The sequence below is a fragment of the Macrosteles quadrilineatus genome, unplaced genomic scaffold, assembly GCF_028750875.1.
Source record: "Macrosteles quadrilineatus isolate MER2022 unplaced genomic scaffold, UCM_ALF_1.0 Scaffold_6__1_contigs__length_79288215, whole genome shotgun sequence".
Classification (NCBI taxonomy): Eukaryota; Metazoa; Arthropoda; class Insecta; order Hemiptera; family Cicadellidae; genus Macrosteles; species Macrosteles quadrilineatus.
The window spans coordinates 71,050,734-71,069,081 of NW_026542599.1; the positions used below are offsets into that span (position 1 = coordinate 71,050,734).

Genomic DNA, 18,348 nt, shown 5'->3' on the forward strand with positions numbered 1-18,348 from the left:
CTTTTGATACGAGAGTGACTTCGGTGTATTCGTCCAAAACACCGTTGTAAAGTTCTTGTCCTACTTCAGTCATTGGAGGGAATTCGAATTTCCCCCAGAGCATTTTTGACGAGTTCAATCTCAAATAAGTTGCCAAAGCGTCAGTGTTCGGTCTTCCATACACCGTGTGAGAAGCTGGCTGTCAGTTCATTGCTGTTTGGCATTCCAAGATAAGCTCGATACTTACGACTGAGGCTGTAACTAATCTCTGCTTCTACTCCAGGGTTCTCCAGGTTTTGGACAACTTCTACTCTGAAAGGATCGTTCTGGTTCACTCTAGCCTCCAGAGTCATTCCTTGCAAAGAGTTTTCTTTCTTCCACACAGAACCTCTGACCCCCAAAGTGTTTCCATTGCTTGAGAAACCCAAGAAAACTTGCGGCTCTTTCCTATTCTTTTTTCCAAATATCTCGACGTACTTGATTTTCTCATAATCTTTTCCGCTGTAAGCAACAGAAATGCCACCCTCGAAGAAGTCAAGAGTTGAAGTGGCATTGGCCAAACTGTAAATAAGAGTTTTGGATGCAGGGTGTAGAGCAGTGAATTTAATCCCAGTCCGGTCTTTATCTCCATCTTGAACAGTCCAGTGGCTCAGTTCTAGAGTTATTTCTTCTTCTTTAAGAGGTGAATATTGAAGGTTTACACCATACAGGGTTTTCTTGACGTATGTCGATAACATGATATCGTTCTTCAAAGCAAAGTGTTGTAATGTAAAGTAAGTTTTCGTCTCATCTTCATTTACTTCCCTTACATAAAATAAGCCGATGTCTTTAGAATTACTATCGTTTGGTGTCCACTTCAACTGGAAGCCTGATTTCCACATTGCAGGTGAATGATCACAAGCAAGCTTTCCTTCCAGTGAAATGCTTGGTAAGTTTAATTGAAGCAAAGTAAACAGCTCATTTATCTTATTTGCAAAGACAACTTTTGCACCAAGTTTTGGAACTAAAGTGGATGGAAGAATTAATTCTGTTGATGTTTCATACTTTTCAGATGTTTTTTTAGCAACCGACAACCCTAGTTGAGAGAGGTCTTTTCTATTCAGGTCCCAACAAATATACCCACTCACTCCCAGTTCTTCGTCATTCACTTCATACAAGTAAGTGAACAGTAAATTCCTCCACTTGCTCAAGATTTTGATATTATTATTGTTTTTCATGTCTTTAGAAATGGTTGCATTGACGACTTCATTCGAGTTGAGGGAAAACACTAGTTCAGACCCAACTAACTCTTTAGTTCCTGATATATGCAGTTCCCCTTTTTGGAAGTTAACAAGTGGTGCCTCTAAAACACAGGATACTTGAAGTCTGTCAGGCTGAAGATAAGATTTGATCTTGGCCGAGTATGTGGCATTTTTGAAAGACACTTTGGTTTCAAGAGCTGAAAGGTCTCCTTGCCAGAAGAAAGGAGCTGATCCAAACATTTCAAACTCCCACCCGACTGCTCCGATATCGTCACATTCAAGAGAGTGTTTTATTTTTGTATAGTTTACATTTCTTTGAATTTTTTGAAGGGATGTCATTTTAGCAGTTTTTACTTGATTATCATAAGGAAATCTTACTTGAGCTAATACAGCATAATGTAACAAGCTTTCATATGTAAAGGCAAAGTCAACACCGAGATCTGTTCCGATTTGAGGAGCACTTCCAAGCAACTTAACTATTTTTCCAGATTTCAAGTTTTGAAGCTCCAGATCGATTCCGTACTTTTCATAGCCTTTAAAAATGGATTCAAGAACAAGTTTACTCTTGAAATGGTTGTTCTGAAGTAAAAGCGCGTGAGATAGCTGCACCAAACGGTGTTCATCGAGGTCCACAAAGTAGATGTAGTCGGTTAGTGGATATTTGGGTTTCATCCAAGCACCAACTTGCAATTTCTTGTCCAAATAGTGAATATTCCATTCGTAGGACGCTGCGTAAAATGGAGTATCGCCGTAAACGTAATCCAATGAATAGATAAACTCTTGCCACTTCAAAAAAGCAGAACTTGCTACTTTATTTTCACTGATACATAGAGAAGAAGTGAACTCGTAAGACTTGTGATAAGGCAGTTGAACGATGAAATTGGCTTTCATGTCTCGTGAAAACTGAAGTGGTATATCAACTGTTATTTCAACACCTTTGAAGTTGTTTAACTTATTTTTGATAATCAATCCAGAGGAGAAAATATCTTCTCTGTTTATCAAGTGAAGGGAAACATGAGCCATAAGTGTTTCAGCAGACGATAAAGCACCTGACAGTCGTACTTCACAGTCACTGGCTTCAGCAAACTTGAAAACACCGTTGATCTTAGCTTTGTCCATCTCAGAGTAAAGAGGGGCTTCAGCAGTCATCTCCAGAGATCTATTTTCTTTACTCAAGACAAGATAGCTCTTCAACAAAGGCCTTTCATGTGTTACTTCAAAAATTCCAGTAATAACTTCTTCATTCTTTAGACCGAGCATTATTTCAAAGCCTTTGCTAAGATAGAATGAGCTATTAACAGACAAAACAAAAAGAACTGGTTCAGAAGTGTGCTTCAAATTTAGTTTGTTAATTTGGTTGAAATAATTATATTCTATGTTTAATTGGACAACACCATTGCTATTTCCAAACTCTACTATGGCATTCAAAATATTTGTTGTTCCATTTTCAATTGACATATTGAAGAGTTGGTTTTTGTTCATGTCAAGAATGAAATCATATGAATGGAAATGAACATTACCTGTGACAAACGATTTAAACAAAGTTTCGTTTAGTGAGAAGATGACATTGCCACTTAAAATTGGAGATTCTAAAGTTAATTCATTGACTCCACTTTTGTTTTTGAAATCAAATCTGTAGTCGTTGCCAAAAATCAAAAGATTAAGAAGTAAGGATTCATCGTCTTTAAATGCCTTGAAGATTGCCATGTCACTCAAATTGAGGTCAAACTTGTCATTTTTATTACCAACGTTGATTATTACAAAATTCTCATCCAATGCAGGTGAATTTATTGTTCCTTTAATAGTCATCTCTTCGTCTTTTTCCTCAACCTGGCCGGATACTTGATGTATTTGCTGCCAAATATCAATGTAAACGAGTTCAATAGACCGGGGATTCTTGTCCAAATATACATTTACGTAAGCTTGTTGTTTAAGACTGTTGTATTCCACTATCACAGCTGATTCTATGTACTGAGGCTTTCTACTTACTTTTATTTCAACAGAACAGGGACTATCAAAAACTGTGTGTGACACTGTCATCAAAAATACAGGGGTGAACTGTACACTCGCAAGTACTGTGATATTCTTGTTGAGATTGGAATTGACCAGATTGACGCTAATAGATGTTTGAGATTTTGTACTTTCTATGGAACCGAAAAATCTATTATTATTTAAATAGAACTCGGCACTGTTTTTCTGAATCTCCCCTCCGAATAACAAAGATGAAAATTGCTGATCATCATCTTGATTTGCTGGTCTAACAGATCTCTTCCACTTAACTGAAGCATCTAATTTGTTCCGTTTGAAGAGTACCTCAATCACTGATGCATATTGGACAGACTTTGACACCACCGAAATATCAGCGACAATAGAAGGTTTAGTATCGATGGAAAATAAACTGAGATCTGGTATTTTTAAATTACCTCTTCCTTTCCATAGGTAGTTTTCATGCAAGAATCCATTTGTGAAATCCAAGCTGTACTCCATGTATGAGTGTTTGTCAATTTGGCGTTTGAAGACAACTTCAGGATTAAAAGAACCTAAATAGGTTTCATTTACATTAAATTTCAAAGACTTAGTCAAAACACCATCTAATTCTTCACTACTATATCTGGCTTTAAGCTCTAATAATTCAGAATCAATGTCAAAATTAATTTTTGAAAGTGTATTATCTGACTGTTTGATGTCCAATCTAAACTCCAGTATATTTCTATTCTGCCATTGGGAGTACAGATGTACAAAGACATCATTTTCTGATCCAACAATTCCATCAGATACCACATTAGTGTCAAATTTTAATATAGTTTCTTTTCCATAAACTACAAGAGCTGTTCGCAGTAAATTATTGCTATCTCTTAGAGAATCCGAGGTGACCAACACAGTTTCAACCAATGGACATCTCAACAGAGCTATCACTTTGTATTCTTTTGGATTTAAATATATTTTCAAAAATGATTTTCCTTTCATTCCATTCAGGTAAGGGTGATCAATTCCCTCGATTTCAAGGTCTGTTTGGCTAGCCAACGTTTTAAAGTCATTCAGTAGAAGTGTGTCAAGTTTCAGATGAATTCCATCGAGCTTCACATTCATGCTGTACTTGTCACCAAAGGTTACAGCAATAAGTGCATCTTCAATGTTTATATCGTTTGTTTTCAACCTAAGCTTAAACATCAATTCAATGTAGCTCAGTTCGTATCTTGCTTCTTTCTCAGTGGAGAAATTAAACTCTTCAAGTGAAATCACTTGTTCGGACAGAACAGGTTTGACGTAATATTCCACTTCAATATCACCTGAGTCAAAGGGATAATATGGTGTTTTGTATTGAAGTGACATAAATTGAATAGATTTTAATGACCGTAAACCAGATTTTGTTTGAATACAAAGTTTAGCAAAGTATTGATCAAATGGAGTGTCAAATGTTATTGAAGAATTAATTTTGCCTTCTTCTGTTGTTAAATGTTCAAAATTCAATTCATATTGGTGTCCATCTAGTGACAATATTACACCCCCTTGTTTATTTTCGTTTGAATTTTCTATTGAGCCTTTACCCTCATACAGTTGACCATTTTTGTTTACTTTTAAAGAAATCTCTTTACCCTTTTCAAATTCAAGGTAAAATGCCAGGTTTTCATTAGATACAACATTGAATATAACAGTGTTGTTTCTGAAATGTTTATATTCACAGTTCCATTCGGTGTCTGTCCTTGATCCTTCGAGCTTGAAGTTGGCTACTAAGTACTCGTCTTGAACAAAAAATTTATTTGCAGTTTTATCTTTGAGTGAGATCTCTAATTTTCTTAGTCCATTATAAGTGGTTCTCACAGTGAACACCATCTTATTCAGTAAATTTGGTAGAAAACTGACTTTGATGTTATTTTTGTCTAGATTAATATCTACGTTGCCATTCCGGTCGTTATTTAGGACTCCAGAAATGTTCCATTGCGTATAATATATGTTATATCCTTGAATATAAAGGCTTTTGTTCGTGTAATTCGAACCATAAACTACATTCAGAGCCATTGCATCCTTTGTGAATAGATTGAGTGAAGCGCTCAGTGAGTTCATACAGTTTGTTTCGTATTTAAGAATGAATGGTGTCGACGGGCTAGCTGATGAATTGAAATACATTGATAGACCCGAACACATCGGTTCAATTGTGCTGATATTTGCCATACCACCGAATCTATAAGTTTGCTGTCCTTTTGAAAAAATACCATTTAGCTGTGATGTGACCCAGTTAAATTTTATGTGGAGGCTTAAAGGATTATCAGTATTTGTTTGATACAACTTGTAGTGCAACGTATCACATGTGACTTTTGAAGCGGTGAGCTTGGCACCTTCGCAGAGACCTTCCTCTTTGCCATGGTAAGCTCCAGTTTGGTGTACGACCTCATAGCTAGCAGACGTTCCATAACTTTCTCTTTTATTTAAAAGGTTCATCACAAAAGCCTTGGGACTATTAAAATTAACTTCGCTGCGAACTACGTCACCTAAATTATAATTAATTTTGAACATTTCAAATTCTTCAATTTTGCTTGCATACGCAAACTTGGTAATGCCAAGTTGTTTGTGGTAAATGGTGGAAGGGTGAGTGAAGACTATTTGAATTTGGTTTCCACTGACAACTCCTGAAAACTCAAAAAAGTCTTTACTCACAAAAACGACCCGCCAAATATGTCGGCCACCAGGACTGAGAAGTGCATCGACTCCATTCAAACCCCACAATAAGTCTTTGGTGAAAGATACAGTAAACAGCTCGTTGTTTTCCCAAATCATGGAAGTTTCAAACTCCAATATGTTTTTCAATAGTTTGTAAGAAAATATGAAACGGTCAGCTTGCAGATTTCCTTCTTCGTAGATTTCAGACCGACCCACATGCACCATACATTGATGACCTTTCACTAAAATAGCCAAGTCGAGTTTTCTCCTCTCTTGTGAACCTGACAAGTACTTAAATACAATCTTCTTTTCCTCTTCTGTTAAAATTAGTTTAGTGCTTATTTCTTTCACAAACGGTAGGAATAGAGAGTCAGGTAATATGATGTCTAAAGAAAATCTGTTCGGTTGTGATATGTTTGAAGCTAAATGGAACAAAGTTGAGTCATCAATAGTGAAATCTATGAAATGTGAGAAGCTAGTTCCACTAGTTATGTAATGAGCCGACATTACAGCTTTCTCAAACCCGTAGCCTGCATTCGTGTGAAGCTGGTAGAAGACTATAGCAGCTGAATCGTTCCAAGTTAGATTGGCATTACTTTTGTAATATTCTTCATTTAATACTACATGGGCAGACACACTGAAATCTGGTAGAGCAAAGTTATAATCCACGTTGAGGTGGTATGAATTATTAATGTACTTGTTAGAGACGAGAGTTGATTGGAATTTAGTTTCATAGAGGGTCAAGCTCTTCAAGGAAAGATCGAAATATTTTACACCATTCACTTTGATCAAAGCATCGATCAATGACTTATCTTCGAAATCATAACTTCCCAAAATATTCAAGTCCTTCAAACCATTCAAAACATTTTCATTTTTCCAAGTTAACACCACTTGGCTTTTCAGGTTTGTACAGGAAACATTCCCGACAATATTAAACAGCTTATCATCATGACTGAACATCAGGGAAACAGCTTTTACTGGGCTTCCAATATCATAACTGATATCAATTATTGTATTTTGAGGTCCAAAGTTGGATTCGATGAGTAGTTTGGGACTAGACAATTTTTTGACAATGGTAGATTTTAGGGAATAAGCAGTATCAATGCCAAACATATAGTTGATTAAAAAGGTTTGGTTGTGTTCTTCCTTAAGTGACGAAATCTCAAAATAAATTTGCTTGTAGAAGTAGGATGAAAATGAGAATTTTATTCCAGCCCTTGTTACAAGATCGTATGAACCATCCAAAGATATCATAAGAACAGCCAGTTTGTTTTTGAACGCGGTAATGTAGAATGAGGCTGACTTGGGCTCATCAGCTGTTCCGTTTTGGGCTCCGATCGAGAATGCAAACTCGTCCTTCCCATCAGTAACTGTACCTTTCAAAATAACTCTTTGACCTTCGACAGTTGTAGACATTTCCGCTGTGATAGTTTTTCCATTTCTTTCCATGACTAGTCCAATTTTCTTATTTTTCCTGTTCAAAGTACTAATTAACGTTAAATCTTCAAGCCCTTTTATTGGAGTTGCTAAGTCCAGTCTGGCAGAATCAGGCAAAAGAGTGAGTTTCCCTTCAGTGTGTTGTTTATTTCCATTGATATTGTAGTTCAAACCAAGCGAGAAAGAAGAAGAAAATTCATAATTTAATTCTAAATTGATAAAGAACTTGTGCATTGTTAATGAGAGAATGCCGTTTCCTTGCGAAGGGTTGAAATTCCCTACAGCGTTCAGATTAAATATCTCTTGATTTTCCTTGCGAACATTGATTTCATAGTTTTTCTTATTATAATCAATATTGCTTTGTCTGACTAAGATATTCAATTCACTCCAATGAGGAATATTACTCGTCACTTTTAAATTGACCGAATCACTTGGTACAACATGTAGAACACCATTTACCTTAACACTGTTTAATTCTGTAGAGATGGAGAGATTTTTCACATCAATAACCTCGGCCTTGAAATAAATTTTACCCACAAATTTACTTTCGGTTTTAAATGAAATTCCAACATTATATATTGCCAAATCAAGACAAAAGTTTGGGATGGATTCGGTTTCAATTGTTTTCAAAGATAAGGTTGAACCGGAGTCATTTTGTCCACCTGAAATCTTGAGTATATCCGACAAATCAATTTCGAAACTCCTTTCTGAAAAAGAAGATTTTGCATAGTTAATGCTGCTTACTGATTTCCCATCAGTTATTTGTCCTTTCAACTGAACCAATTCTGAGTTAACACTTTTATATTCCAAGTCCCCTTGAAATTTAGTTTCTAAACCTCTGAAATTTACCAATACGTTCAGGTCATGCTTGGTTTTTTCTTCATCGCTTTCACTGATTGATACGTTGTATGAGATATTTGAGTTGTCACCGTTAACAGTAAGTGAGCTAGTAAAGTTATATGAACTGTTACCTGGCTTCACAACAGTAGTTCCTTCGATATCACCGAAAGTTTCTACAGACGACATAAGACTGTATATTATACACAATCCTTTCTCCACGTTCAGAATTGTGACGGTGCCTTTAATGTACATTGCACTATTATTAATAATCTGTACGGAATAAGAATCATCTTGATCATCACCACGTGTATGTTTTAACAAAAATCCAACTCTACTATCAGGAGTGTTAACCTTTATGTCTAAATAGCCGATTCCTGAGCTGTCGAACGTATTTTCTCCCTTGAATGTAGTTTTAACGTTATTTATGTTGAAATCCCCGGTTATCTTCTGAGCTTTTCCATTTTTGATAAATCTCATTTCCACATCAGAATCCGGGAGTGTTTCCAGCGGAGTTTGCGCTTTGTAAGTAAACAAATATGAATCTTGATTTTCAACAGTGTTAGGCTCTTTTAAGAGATTAATATTAAAGTCTATTAAGTTTGCATCATTACTCTGGAAATTGAATGAAACAAACAAACTTTCTCTACCTCTGTTGTATTCAAACAAAGTCGAATGCTTTTGGGGCACTTTGTCGATTGAGTAGTCAATCGAGGCACTGACTTTAACCAGATCACTTTGGAAAGATCCAGTTCCAGATAACACAAAGGAAATTTCATCCTTCTTACCATTCAGTACAAACATTGAATACTGTCGAGACAACTTTGAGTCAAAACCAAACGAGAGTGATTTCCAGCCTATAATAGGTGTTTCTGCATTCAAATCAATCTTTAGGGAATCTTTAGTGAATGAGTGGATTCCTTCAAGAGTTATATTTTCATTGTAATATGAGGCTTCAAAATGATGTCTCAAAATGATGCCTTCATTTTTATTAATATTACCTAAATTGTAACCACAAGTAACTTTTATTATGTTCTCATTGGAACTATCAAGGCTAACTGAGAACTGAGGGTTTATCCAGTTTTTGACTAGCTGAAGATCACCGTTGAGTTGTTTTCCATCTGCATTCAAAACAAAACTTCCTCTCGATTCAATTTGATTGTTCTCAAAACTAACCTTACCAGAAAGGTCTTTGCAGTAGGGTGAATACAGATTGAATGATGCTGAGTGTTTTTTATCCGAGACCGTAATGTCAAATACTCCTTTTATTACCTGTCCTTGTTTATACTTGAGCTCAAACTCGTGCTTGGTTGTTGCTCCAGTATCGACCACCAGATCATACTTAGTTACTACAGGATTGTACCATGGAGTAGTCGTGGAGAACAAGGCGTTTTGAACTTTCATTGACTTAGAGTCGAGATTATAGACAAAATCTACATAAGCAACTTCTTTGTTCAAAGATATAGTGGTTTTGTGTACGAAACTTGTCCTGTCTCCATTCAACGTTTGCAAATTCTTCACTATCAATTTGCCCGTGGGAGAAGTAACAGCCAAGAAATTTTCCCAGTTTGTGTAGCTGGGGAAAAATAACCGATGTTTGATCGAGTAGCCGCCATGTAAGTATAAGTCCATTTTGTAATTGGAGTTGGAGTGCTTTTTGAAAGAAAGTTCAGCTTTTTTGTCATTGTTTCTTTTTACAAATCCAGCGAGAGAATGTAAACCTTCGTGAATTAATCCCACTTGCATTCTTTCACTATTCCAAAGTAGATTCAGTTCATGATTCTTCTCCACACCGGTTGTCTTCACTTGGGTGTTTAGAGAGTAGTTGAAGCTCGACAAGTGTCCAGGTAAAATTATTAATGTTTTCAAATGTTTTGTGTTTGAGGATGAAGAATCTCTGAGGTCAACTAAAGACAAAAGGCCACTGCTATGTAGCACTTTGTCCCCTTTGCTTAGAGTGACCGCAAAAGCCTCTTTCAGAGAGGTTTTTTGATCATCTTTGTAAATTTCATGTTCCACTCTAGCGTGCACGTCTGGTAACTCTGAAGATGAAGAAATAGATACGTTTCCTTCTAAGGTTGATTGAGTCTTGAGCAAATTTGTGGAGAATGTGAAAAACTCTTTTCCGACCTCTCCAACCAGTCTTGTTTGCAACCCATTATCTTCTACGTAAAAATCATGCTGGATGTTAGACTTCTCGAAACCTGCAAAGGGTGTCTCAAGACTTGCAGCGATATGGTACGGCCAACTGTATGTGCTTCTGAATGACACTTTCTTGTTGGGTGAGAAAGACGATTGAACAATGATTGAATTGTCACCAACTGAGATTTGCCCTGACATGACGGTCTCTTCTTTTTCTTTGTCGCTGATTCCAACAAGCACGTTCAGATCTCCAGGAGTGTACGTAGAGTTTGATGTCAAAACCCAATTGTTGTAAGTCACATTCAAGCTATGATTCCTTTCACTATGTGTCATTACATCGTCTGAAAATTCCTGCTGATCTTGAACCGAACCCACTACAGACACTTCCCTCAGAGCTTCCAACGACGAGTCCACTGAACACGACACTGACGTCAACGATTGTTGTAAAAGGTGAATTTTTGTGTAAGCATTCGACAGTGAAGTTTGTTTGGATCTTGCTTCATGGGTGAAGTCAAAATCAACAAACTGTTGTTGCCACTTTGTTTCTACCTGTAAACAATATTTTTGTTATAAATTCTTCAACTGAAAATCATACAAGAACTGTTAAGTCAAAAGATGGCAACTGCTAGGGGAGTAAAAAATATTTATGCTAAAATAGTGTAAAAAATTATTATTGTCTGACTACCCAAATTACTAGGCTGTGATATGAAGCCGAATAAAAATATATTGAAACTTGAAATGTCAACTCACGGTCTCACCAACTCTAAACTTACCTTGACAACTTTACAAGACTTAAATCTAACCATGAATCAATAACTACTTCTTAGGGTTAACTTTTGAATGGTCTTATTGAAACTCTTACAATTTCAACCAAAGTATGTCAAACATAATGTAACCAAATCAGATAAATCACCTTGAATTCTCTGACGAAAGAATATTCCGGATGACTCATTTCAGGATTTTCTACGCTGTTGACATTCAGTTTGAAACTCTGTTGTTCGAAGCCCACAAACGGAGTTGTAAGGTGAATATTAGCCTGTACGAGTGGCATGGCTACGTATCCTAGAGTCTGATGATAAACAGACGACATCTTGAAGTTCCAGAAGGAAGACAACAGGATCGCGTTGGTAGCAGATCCTTCGCTCTCTCCCCACATCGCTGTTATGTTCATCGAGGAAAACCTGCAAAAAAGTGGTACAAATTTAACATTTGCCTATTTTTTGATGACATATTTTAAGTACTGGGTAAAATAGGTTGCATCAATGTTATTGCTTAAATAGCCCAGGTAAAAATGAACTAGGGTTGAAAAGATACTTTTTGTTTTACTCTATAAGTTAAAGTTAGTTCGCAAAATGGATTTGCTATAATACAGGAACAGCTGTACTGAGGCATTGATTGATTTGAGTTTGCCTTTGTAATGCCGTGTGTTTACACAAAGCCAGTGGTGGGCAGGTTACTTGCCTCAGGTATAAAGTAATTGAGGCAGGTAACCTGCCTGTCTACTGGCCTCGTTTGAACATGGCTTTGAAATTGTGCCAGTGTATAGTAGACTGGCCATAACTATTGATAGGTAAGTCATACGCATAGACTATTGATTACAATGAGAAATTGTTTAACTGTTGCTTTCTTTAAAGGGACATTTACTTGTCTCTAGTGTATTTCAAATAACTTGAGGCAGGTAGGTGCCTCAGACTTCGTGTGAACGCTGCTTTACTATGATATTTTTAGGTCAAATCACAAATATTGCAATAACTTTTGAACCGTAAATTTTACAGCATCAGGGGTTATACCGCTTTGTTTAGGGGTTCAAAGAACCTCAAAATACTAAATTTTAATAAAAAGCATTCAAGATATTTTTGTAAAAATTCAATTTTTCCGTCATTTTATGGGTTTTACAGGAAAATCGCCATTACAAATCAAAATTTCCAAAAAATGAAAAAAGATTTACCTGGAGATACCATGGATTAACACACAAATCATAGTACACACATGTAATCACAGGTGTAGTCTGTAGCTTTACAAAACAATACTTTCTCCATGTAGCCTACCATGTACATGAGGAGAAACTAAAAGAAGAAAATGCAAATCGTACCCAGGTGCTAGTTTATCCACAGTGAGGGAAGCGTAGTGGCCCGGCATGGAAACGACCGCTACTTCAGATCTAGGAGAAGTCTTGTACTGTACCACTACAGACTGGGTCCTGTCCTCGAGGTAATCCCAGAATAACTGAAGATCAAATCCTTTCCAGAGCTGCAACTATGATTGAACATGGATTAGGAGAGCTTGTGAACTAATTAATCACATAAATTACACTATACACTATGGCTTTCATGGCCAGCTGCCATTGGGGCACAGTTTTCTGGCGTTAATTGTCTGGGTAGCCGAGTGGTTATAGTGCTTGCCATCAAATCTGAAGGTCGGTGGTTGGAATCCAAAACAATCGTTACCAGACCCAGAAGACATTTGTCTTTATGCTATCAAAGGTCTACGTTCGAAGGTAAAAAGATCATTCCCTTACAACAAACTTTATTATGCCACCAGCGTTGAGAGACAACAAAAAATTGAGGAATTAAAAAAAAATAAAAATAAAAGTTGAGCTCTACAAAACATACTCACTTGGTGCTCACTTGATGTTGTTGGCAGTAAGCTTGGTAAGCTATTAAAACAGTGCCTCCAATGTATATGAAGACCAGCAAATTCTCATGGAGAGAGTGATTGAGAGAGTTCTCAATTCTCATGCACTATATTCGCTCCATGGATTGGGAAATATCCGTGGTGCTACCGACTGAGACACTGACTCACCAAATAATTATAAGCTCCACAAAAAATTAATGTAAAGTGGAGTTACCAAATAATATTTAAATATTAAACATTTTAACGCCCAGAAAATGATAATGAGAAAGAAAAACCTTCTACCTGAGTTGTGAAGTACAAAGTCTTTTCCAAATCCAATCGAACAGTGACATTCTTTCTCTCCTGATTATTGACCAGAAGGAAGTTTCCTTTGTAAGAGTTGTCGGGTAGATTTAACTTCACCTCTATATCATTTTTTCTATAACAATATGAAAACAAAATTAGAAATGTGAAATTGTAGTTCTAGAATGAAAACTGGACATTTTGTATATACTCAACTGCCAGTAAAATGGAAAAAAATACTATTTTGATTGAAAATACACCACAGTAGACACGCTCTTATTTGGAATCCTCGGGATCGAGGACAGTCCAGATAACGGGTTTTCCAGTTAAACAAAAGTCCTCGTTATGCCTAGTTAGAAAAGTTACAAAATGCATAGAAATATAACCTCTACTTTAACATTCCTGTGGGCTTAAGATCTTTTATTAGGGGTGTGCGAATGTTTGAAGCTCCAATAGTTGAACAAACACTTAGTATTTTAGCTTGGCTCAGTAATAAATATATTCAAACATTAATCTAGCCCCCAGTAACAACAAAATAAATCATATTTATTGTGTCGTAATATTTCATCCTTGAACCCACTCTCCCTAAAGTTCATGATAAGTATAATCATTACAAGTATGCGATAAGAATATGATGCAACAACTCTACTAGTCTACTCTATAAAAAAATAGAATCTATAAAATGTTATGGTACAGATTACGTTACGTAGGTAGATTCAGTGAATAGCTATTGATTAAATCCATGTCAGTCAGTGAATGAGGGGTTGTAATAATAACGTAAATATTTGATCACAAATATTCAATATTAAAAAATATAATAAAAATTCAATTAAATTCAAATTGAAACAAAACATCCCCTATTATAGAAGTATTGCACCGACTCACCCTTTTAATGAGTTTTTCACGTAACCGACTTCCACAGAGTATTTCTCCTTGTTGACGAACACAGTGACTCCACTTTCGCTGATTATTAGTCCGTCTTGAACCTTGGCTCTCCATAACCCAGTAAATTCTATCGGGTCCGTCCAATCAATCACTTCAACCTTCCCCTCAACCATTACTGTAGCACTAAGAGGGGTCTCTTCAAACAGGTATCTGAAAACAGTGAAATAATATATCTCTGGGTTGTTGAAGGAATAATCTCATAATTAAATGAAGCTATGTTTCAATCGCAAACCCTAGGCCTAGCCTATAGTAATGTGAAAAATAGTCCTGGGCTAGAGTATAGCGTCCTAGGAGAAAAAATTCTCATGCAACTATCTTACTTTCTAAAAGTTGTATACATCATTGATCAGTAAAACCTATTTTACTTCCCTACACAGTTACCTGCCAGTAGCAGAGATCCATCTCGGCATCTCCACCGCGCCCCACGTCATCTTGGCGTAACAGTTGACTCCCTGCGCCGGTTCTGTGATCAGTTCCGTCTCCAGCGCCGCCCGGTTCCAAGGGCTGGCAGCCTCTAGCTGCACGGTGCGCCGGGGCTGTTTGTCAGAGTAGTCAGCGCGCGCCAGGAACCTCTTGGTGCTACTGAGCTGCGCCAGTGCGTGGCCGTGGACACTGTCATCCGTCGTCTGCAAGGAATTCCAGATTTTAATTACACCATAAACCAGTCAGCTGTTGAACTTCCTCAAAATCTGATGGGCAATGGCAAATAACTGCAGTAGCAACAATAGCACAAGCATTAAAGCAGGCAGTGATGATCAGAAAGATATGTATTTAATAGAGACAAAAAAATACACCCATTTGGAAAGTCAAATAAAACCCAAAATAAGGTTATCCCACCTGCTAGTCTCATCATACTAGTATTTATTTATTTATTAGCAAAAGAGTCACAAAACATTTGCTTCATTCAAGGCTTTTCCAGAAGTTATGGTTTCTGAACAGTACCAATCTATTCCCTCTAAATAGAAATTTTCTTGTGTCAACAACAGACAACAACCAAAACACAATTGAGTTATTGGTAGCAACTCTTTCTTCTGTTCCTATCAAACTCATGGGGTTCTATGCAAATCACTTAGATACCAAACTTAAATTTTGCTCTTCCTAAGTCACAAAATATTATAAAAGACACTTACCTTATACTGCAGTTCAGCTCTGTAGTCCAGGTTTTTGCTGGGCGACTCTAGGCTGAGGATGACTTCAAACGTCTTGTTGGTCGTCTGCAGGTTGTTGTGATACAGCTGTTGACTCTTCCATTGAGTCTTGCCCACAGTCAAGTCCACATTGCTGTCCACGTACATCTTGGTTCTGTACAGGATCCAACCGACCTTGGTGTTGTATTGGGGCGCTTGGCTCATCTGGGAGAGGAAATCAACCTTTAGTATCATAAGTTTAGCTGTTTTCCTGGAAGATATTAGATGCTGTAAGTACCAGCTGTTGTTGCTTATTGTACGGGAAAGAAAAGATGTGTAGAGAATACAAGAGGCAGGAACAAAGATTCTGATGCCCCCTAGAGGAAAAAGCCTCAAACAGCCTTTTTCAGCTACAACCTAGTACATGCCCAGATGCCAGAAGTCGAGCAGCTGATAAGCAAAAACCAATCCCACCTGAAACTGAGTGACCTGAAAAAGAACTCTTGTGCAACGTGTTCACTTCACAATATATTAACTAATACTGAGAAAAGCTTCTGCTGTATGAAATGAAGAGCATTCTATTTTAACACATAAGTTAAAGGTTCTATTTTAACATGTAGGAGCTTCCTATATGTCAGATCTAAACATTTGTTTTGTACAGTCTTTTGCAAAGATAACATTTTATTGATTGAAACACCCATAAAAATTAAAATGGAAACATGACAGATACATAATATGGACATTAAATTTACTGGAATATTCAACTAAAAAAGGCCATAAATTTAATGTCCATATTATGTATCTGCCATGTTTCCATTTTAATTTTTATGGGTGTTCCAAATCAATAAAAAGCTATCTTTGCAAAAGACTGTAAGGCCATTGACAATGGTTTGAGTGATTTGCATGTATGAAAAGTAGGATAATTAGTGAAGAGATATAAATTTTAATAAAGGATGGTGGTTTGAAGCAAGAAACACTTAAATCACCTTTTTTGAAAGATGGTGGAATAAACTGATGCCGCAAAGCAGGACCCCATGTTTAGAAGGAAAACTACGAAATGTACAGAATATTGAAGAAGAGGTCAATCTTATACCTTGCAGAAGTCAGTGGAGTGGAAAGATTTTGTTTCTGTATTTCTGAGGGGTACGTAAGCTAACTAAATAATAACTGCAAGTAGTTAAACATGTGGTAGATATTTTCCAAAATGATAAACGTCAAACGATAATCTTTTTGTCTACAAAAACTTAAGTGAACAAACACCTGATTTTTTAAATAATTTGTGAAAATTAAAGTTCCACAGCTAAACTGTTACACCTACTTGTAGATTAACCATCAGCTGTTTCTTAGTGAAGCCGCCGCGCTTGTGGTTGGTCAGTTTCCCAGTGAAGTCTACGCTCTGGGAAGATCGTCCTGGCAGTACGTAGCGGACCTGTGTCTTACAGCTGGTCACTGCCGCGGTGTTGACGATGTTAGTGTTCACCTTCCCGTAAACTTTGCCCATCTTGGCTGCCAGGTAGCCAGAGTACCGTCCCTTGGCTCCATTAACATCTCCTGTAAATGGACATTCAACATAAGCCGTTTGTACCAGTTGTAGCAGAGTGCATCACTATCTTATTATGTGTTGTTAACATAACATAAATCGTCCAATGAATGTTTTGTATTGGCCTGATACTTCAAAGCTAAAAAGAAGATGTGTCAATGGAGCAGGAGGGGAGGGCAGTAAAAGATAGCTCAACCTATTTATTTAGTACAGATTTTTAATCGAGGGGGGAAATTGTAATCTAGCCTTTAGCCTTTGGAATAACTAAGATAACTTCTTTTTTTTTAGTTGATAATGATTATTTGTGATGTCAAAGAACATATGTTTAGGCCAGGTGTATATTTTAATTTTGCTAAGATTAGAAGAGTGAGAAGTTAACATGATCCACCCACCTTGAACTTCAATAGCTTGTTCAGTGAGTCCTTCAGCCGAGAATGCACCGCTGTACCGACTCCCTTCCTCGATCTCAAAGTGCCCAGTAACATTGACGTTGAGATTCCTTGGCACAACTTGCAGCAAAAACGATGGCACCAGCCTGGAAATCGTTTAGCTAGTTTAAAGACTTTCCTAATTAATAACAACTGTAGAAACAGCAAATGACAATACTTACTCTTACTCTTACTCCCAGGGCCATTTATATCGGAGGTGATATTTGGCCGCACCAACAAATCTTCGCCAAGTTAACCGGTCTTTCGCATCATCCTCCGTTGCCCCAATTCTCTCCAAATCTTCTTGCACTTGCTTCCACCACCTCTGCTTAGGTCTTCCCCGGGGTCGTCTTCCTGTAGTGTTTCCCTTTAAAACTCTTCCCAGTCTACAATCTTCACCTCTTCTTAATATATGACCAGCCCATCTGATTCTTCGGCACTTGATTTCTCCAATTACATCTGTGCTATTATACAGTTGCCTTAATTCCCTATTGTGTCTTATTCTCCATTCTCCTAGCTCGAATATTGGTCCAAAAATCTTCCTTAAAATTTTATTTTCGAATACTATTAGTTTCTTTTCATCTCTTTTATTTAATTTCCAGGTTTCTGATCCATATAGGAGAACTGGGCAAATTATTGTTTTGTACAGCCTGATTTTTGTTTTCCGGGACAAAGATTTTGATGAAAGTAATTTATTGCAAGCATGAAAACATTTATTTGCTGAATTTATTCGGCTTTGGATTTCTAGTTCATCAGTATTTTGGTTGGATATAATTACTCCTAGGTATTTAAAACTGTTGACTTTTTCAAATGTATGGCCATCAATTTCTATTGGTTCTTCAGTATTATCCAGGTATCTTGAAAAGTGCATGTACTTAGTTTTTGAATCGTTTGTTTTTAGGCCTACTTTTTCTGTTTCTTTCATAAATACTTCGGTTAAGGCCTTCAGATCTTCTAGTTTTTCTGTGATTATAACCACATCATCTGCAAAGGCTAAGATGTTTATTTTGGTTCCTATTTTCACTCCTATGTTCTTCTCTGCTACCTTCTGTAGAGCTTCTTCAATGGCAAAATTAAATAGGATCGGTGATAGCCCA

The 18,348-nt window shown here is 36.9% G+C and overlaps 1 protein-coding gene across 1 annotated transcript in view; it reads right to left on the reverse strand.

Moving 5' to 3' along the window:
* Positions 1-138: 138 nt before the first annotated feature.
* The window catches only part of LOC128996709 (uncharacterized), a 41,059-nt gene continuing 22,849 nt past the window's right edge, over positions 139-18,348 (reverse strand). The window contains exons 14-22 of the mRNA XM_054422153.1: positions 17,216-17,358; positions 16,602-16,834; positions 15,287-15,508; positions 14,538-14,782; positions 14,097-14,306; positions 13,212-13,347; positions 12,388-12,551; positions 11,209-11,476; positions 139-10,844 (exon numbers count right to left, since the gene is read on the reverse strand). Of these exons, the coding sequence (XP_054278128.1) occupies positions 141-10,844; positions 11,209-11,476; positions 12,388-12,551; positions 13,212-13,347; positions 14,097-14,306; positions 14,538-14,782; positions 15,287-15,508; positions 16,602-16,834; positions 17,216-17,358 (12,325 nt within the window). The 3' untranslated portion in view covers positions 139-140. The remainder of the gene's footprint in view (positions 10,845-11,208; positions 11,477-12,387; positions 12,552-13,211; positions 13,348-14,096; positions 14,307-14,537; positions 14,783-15,286; positions 15,509-16,601; positions 16,835-17,215; positions 17,359-18,348) is intronic.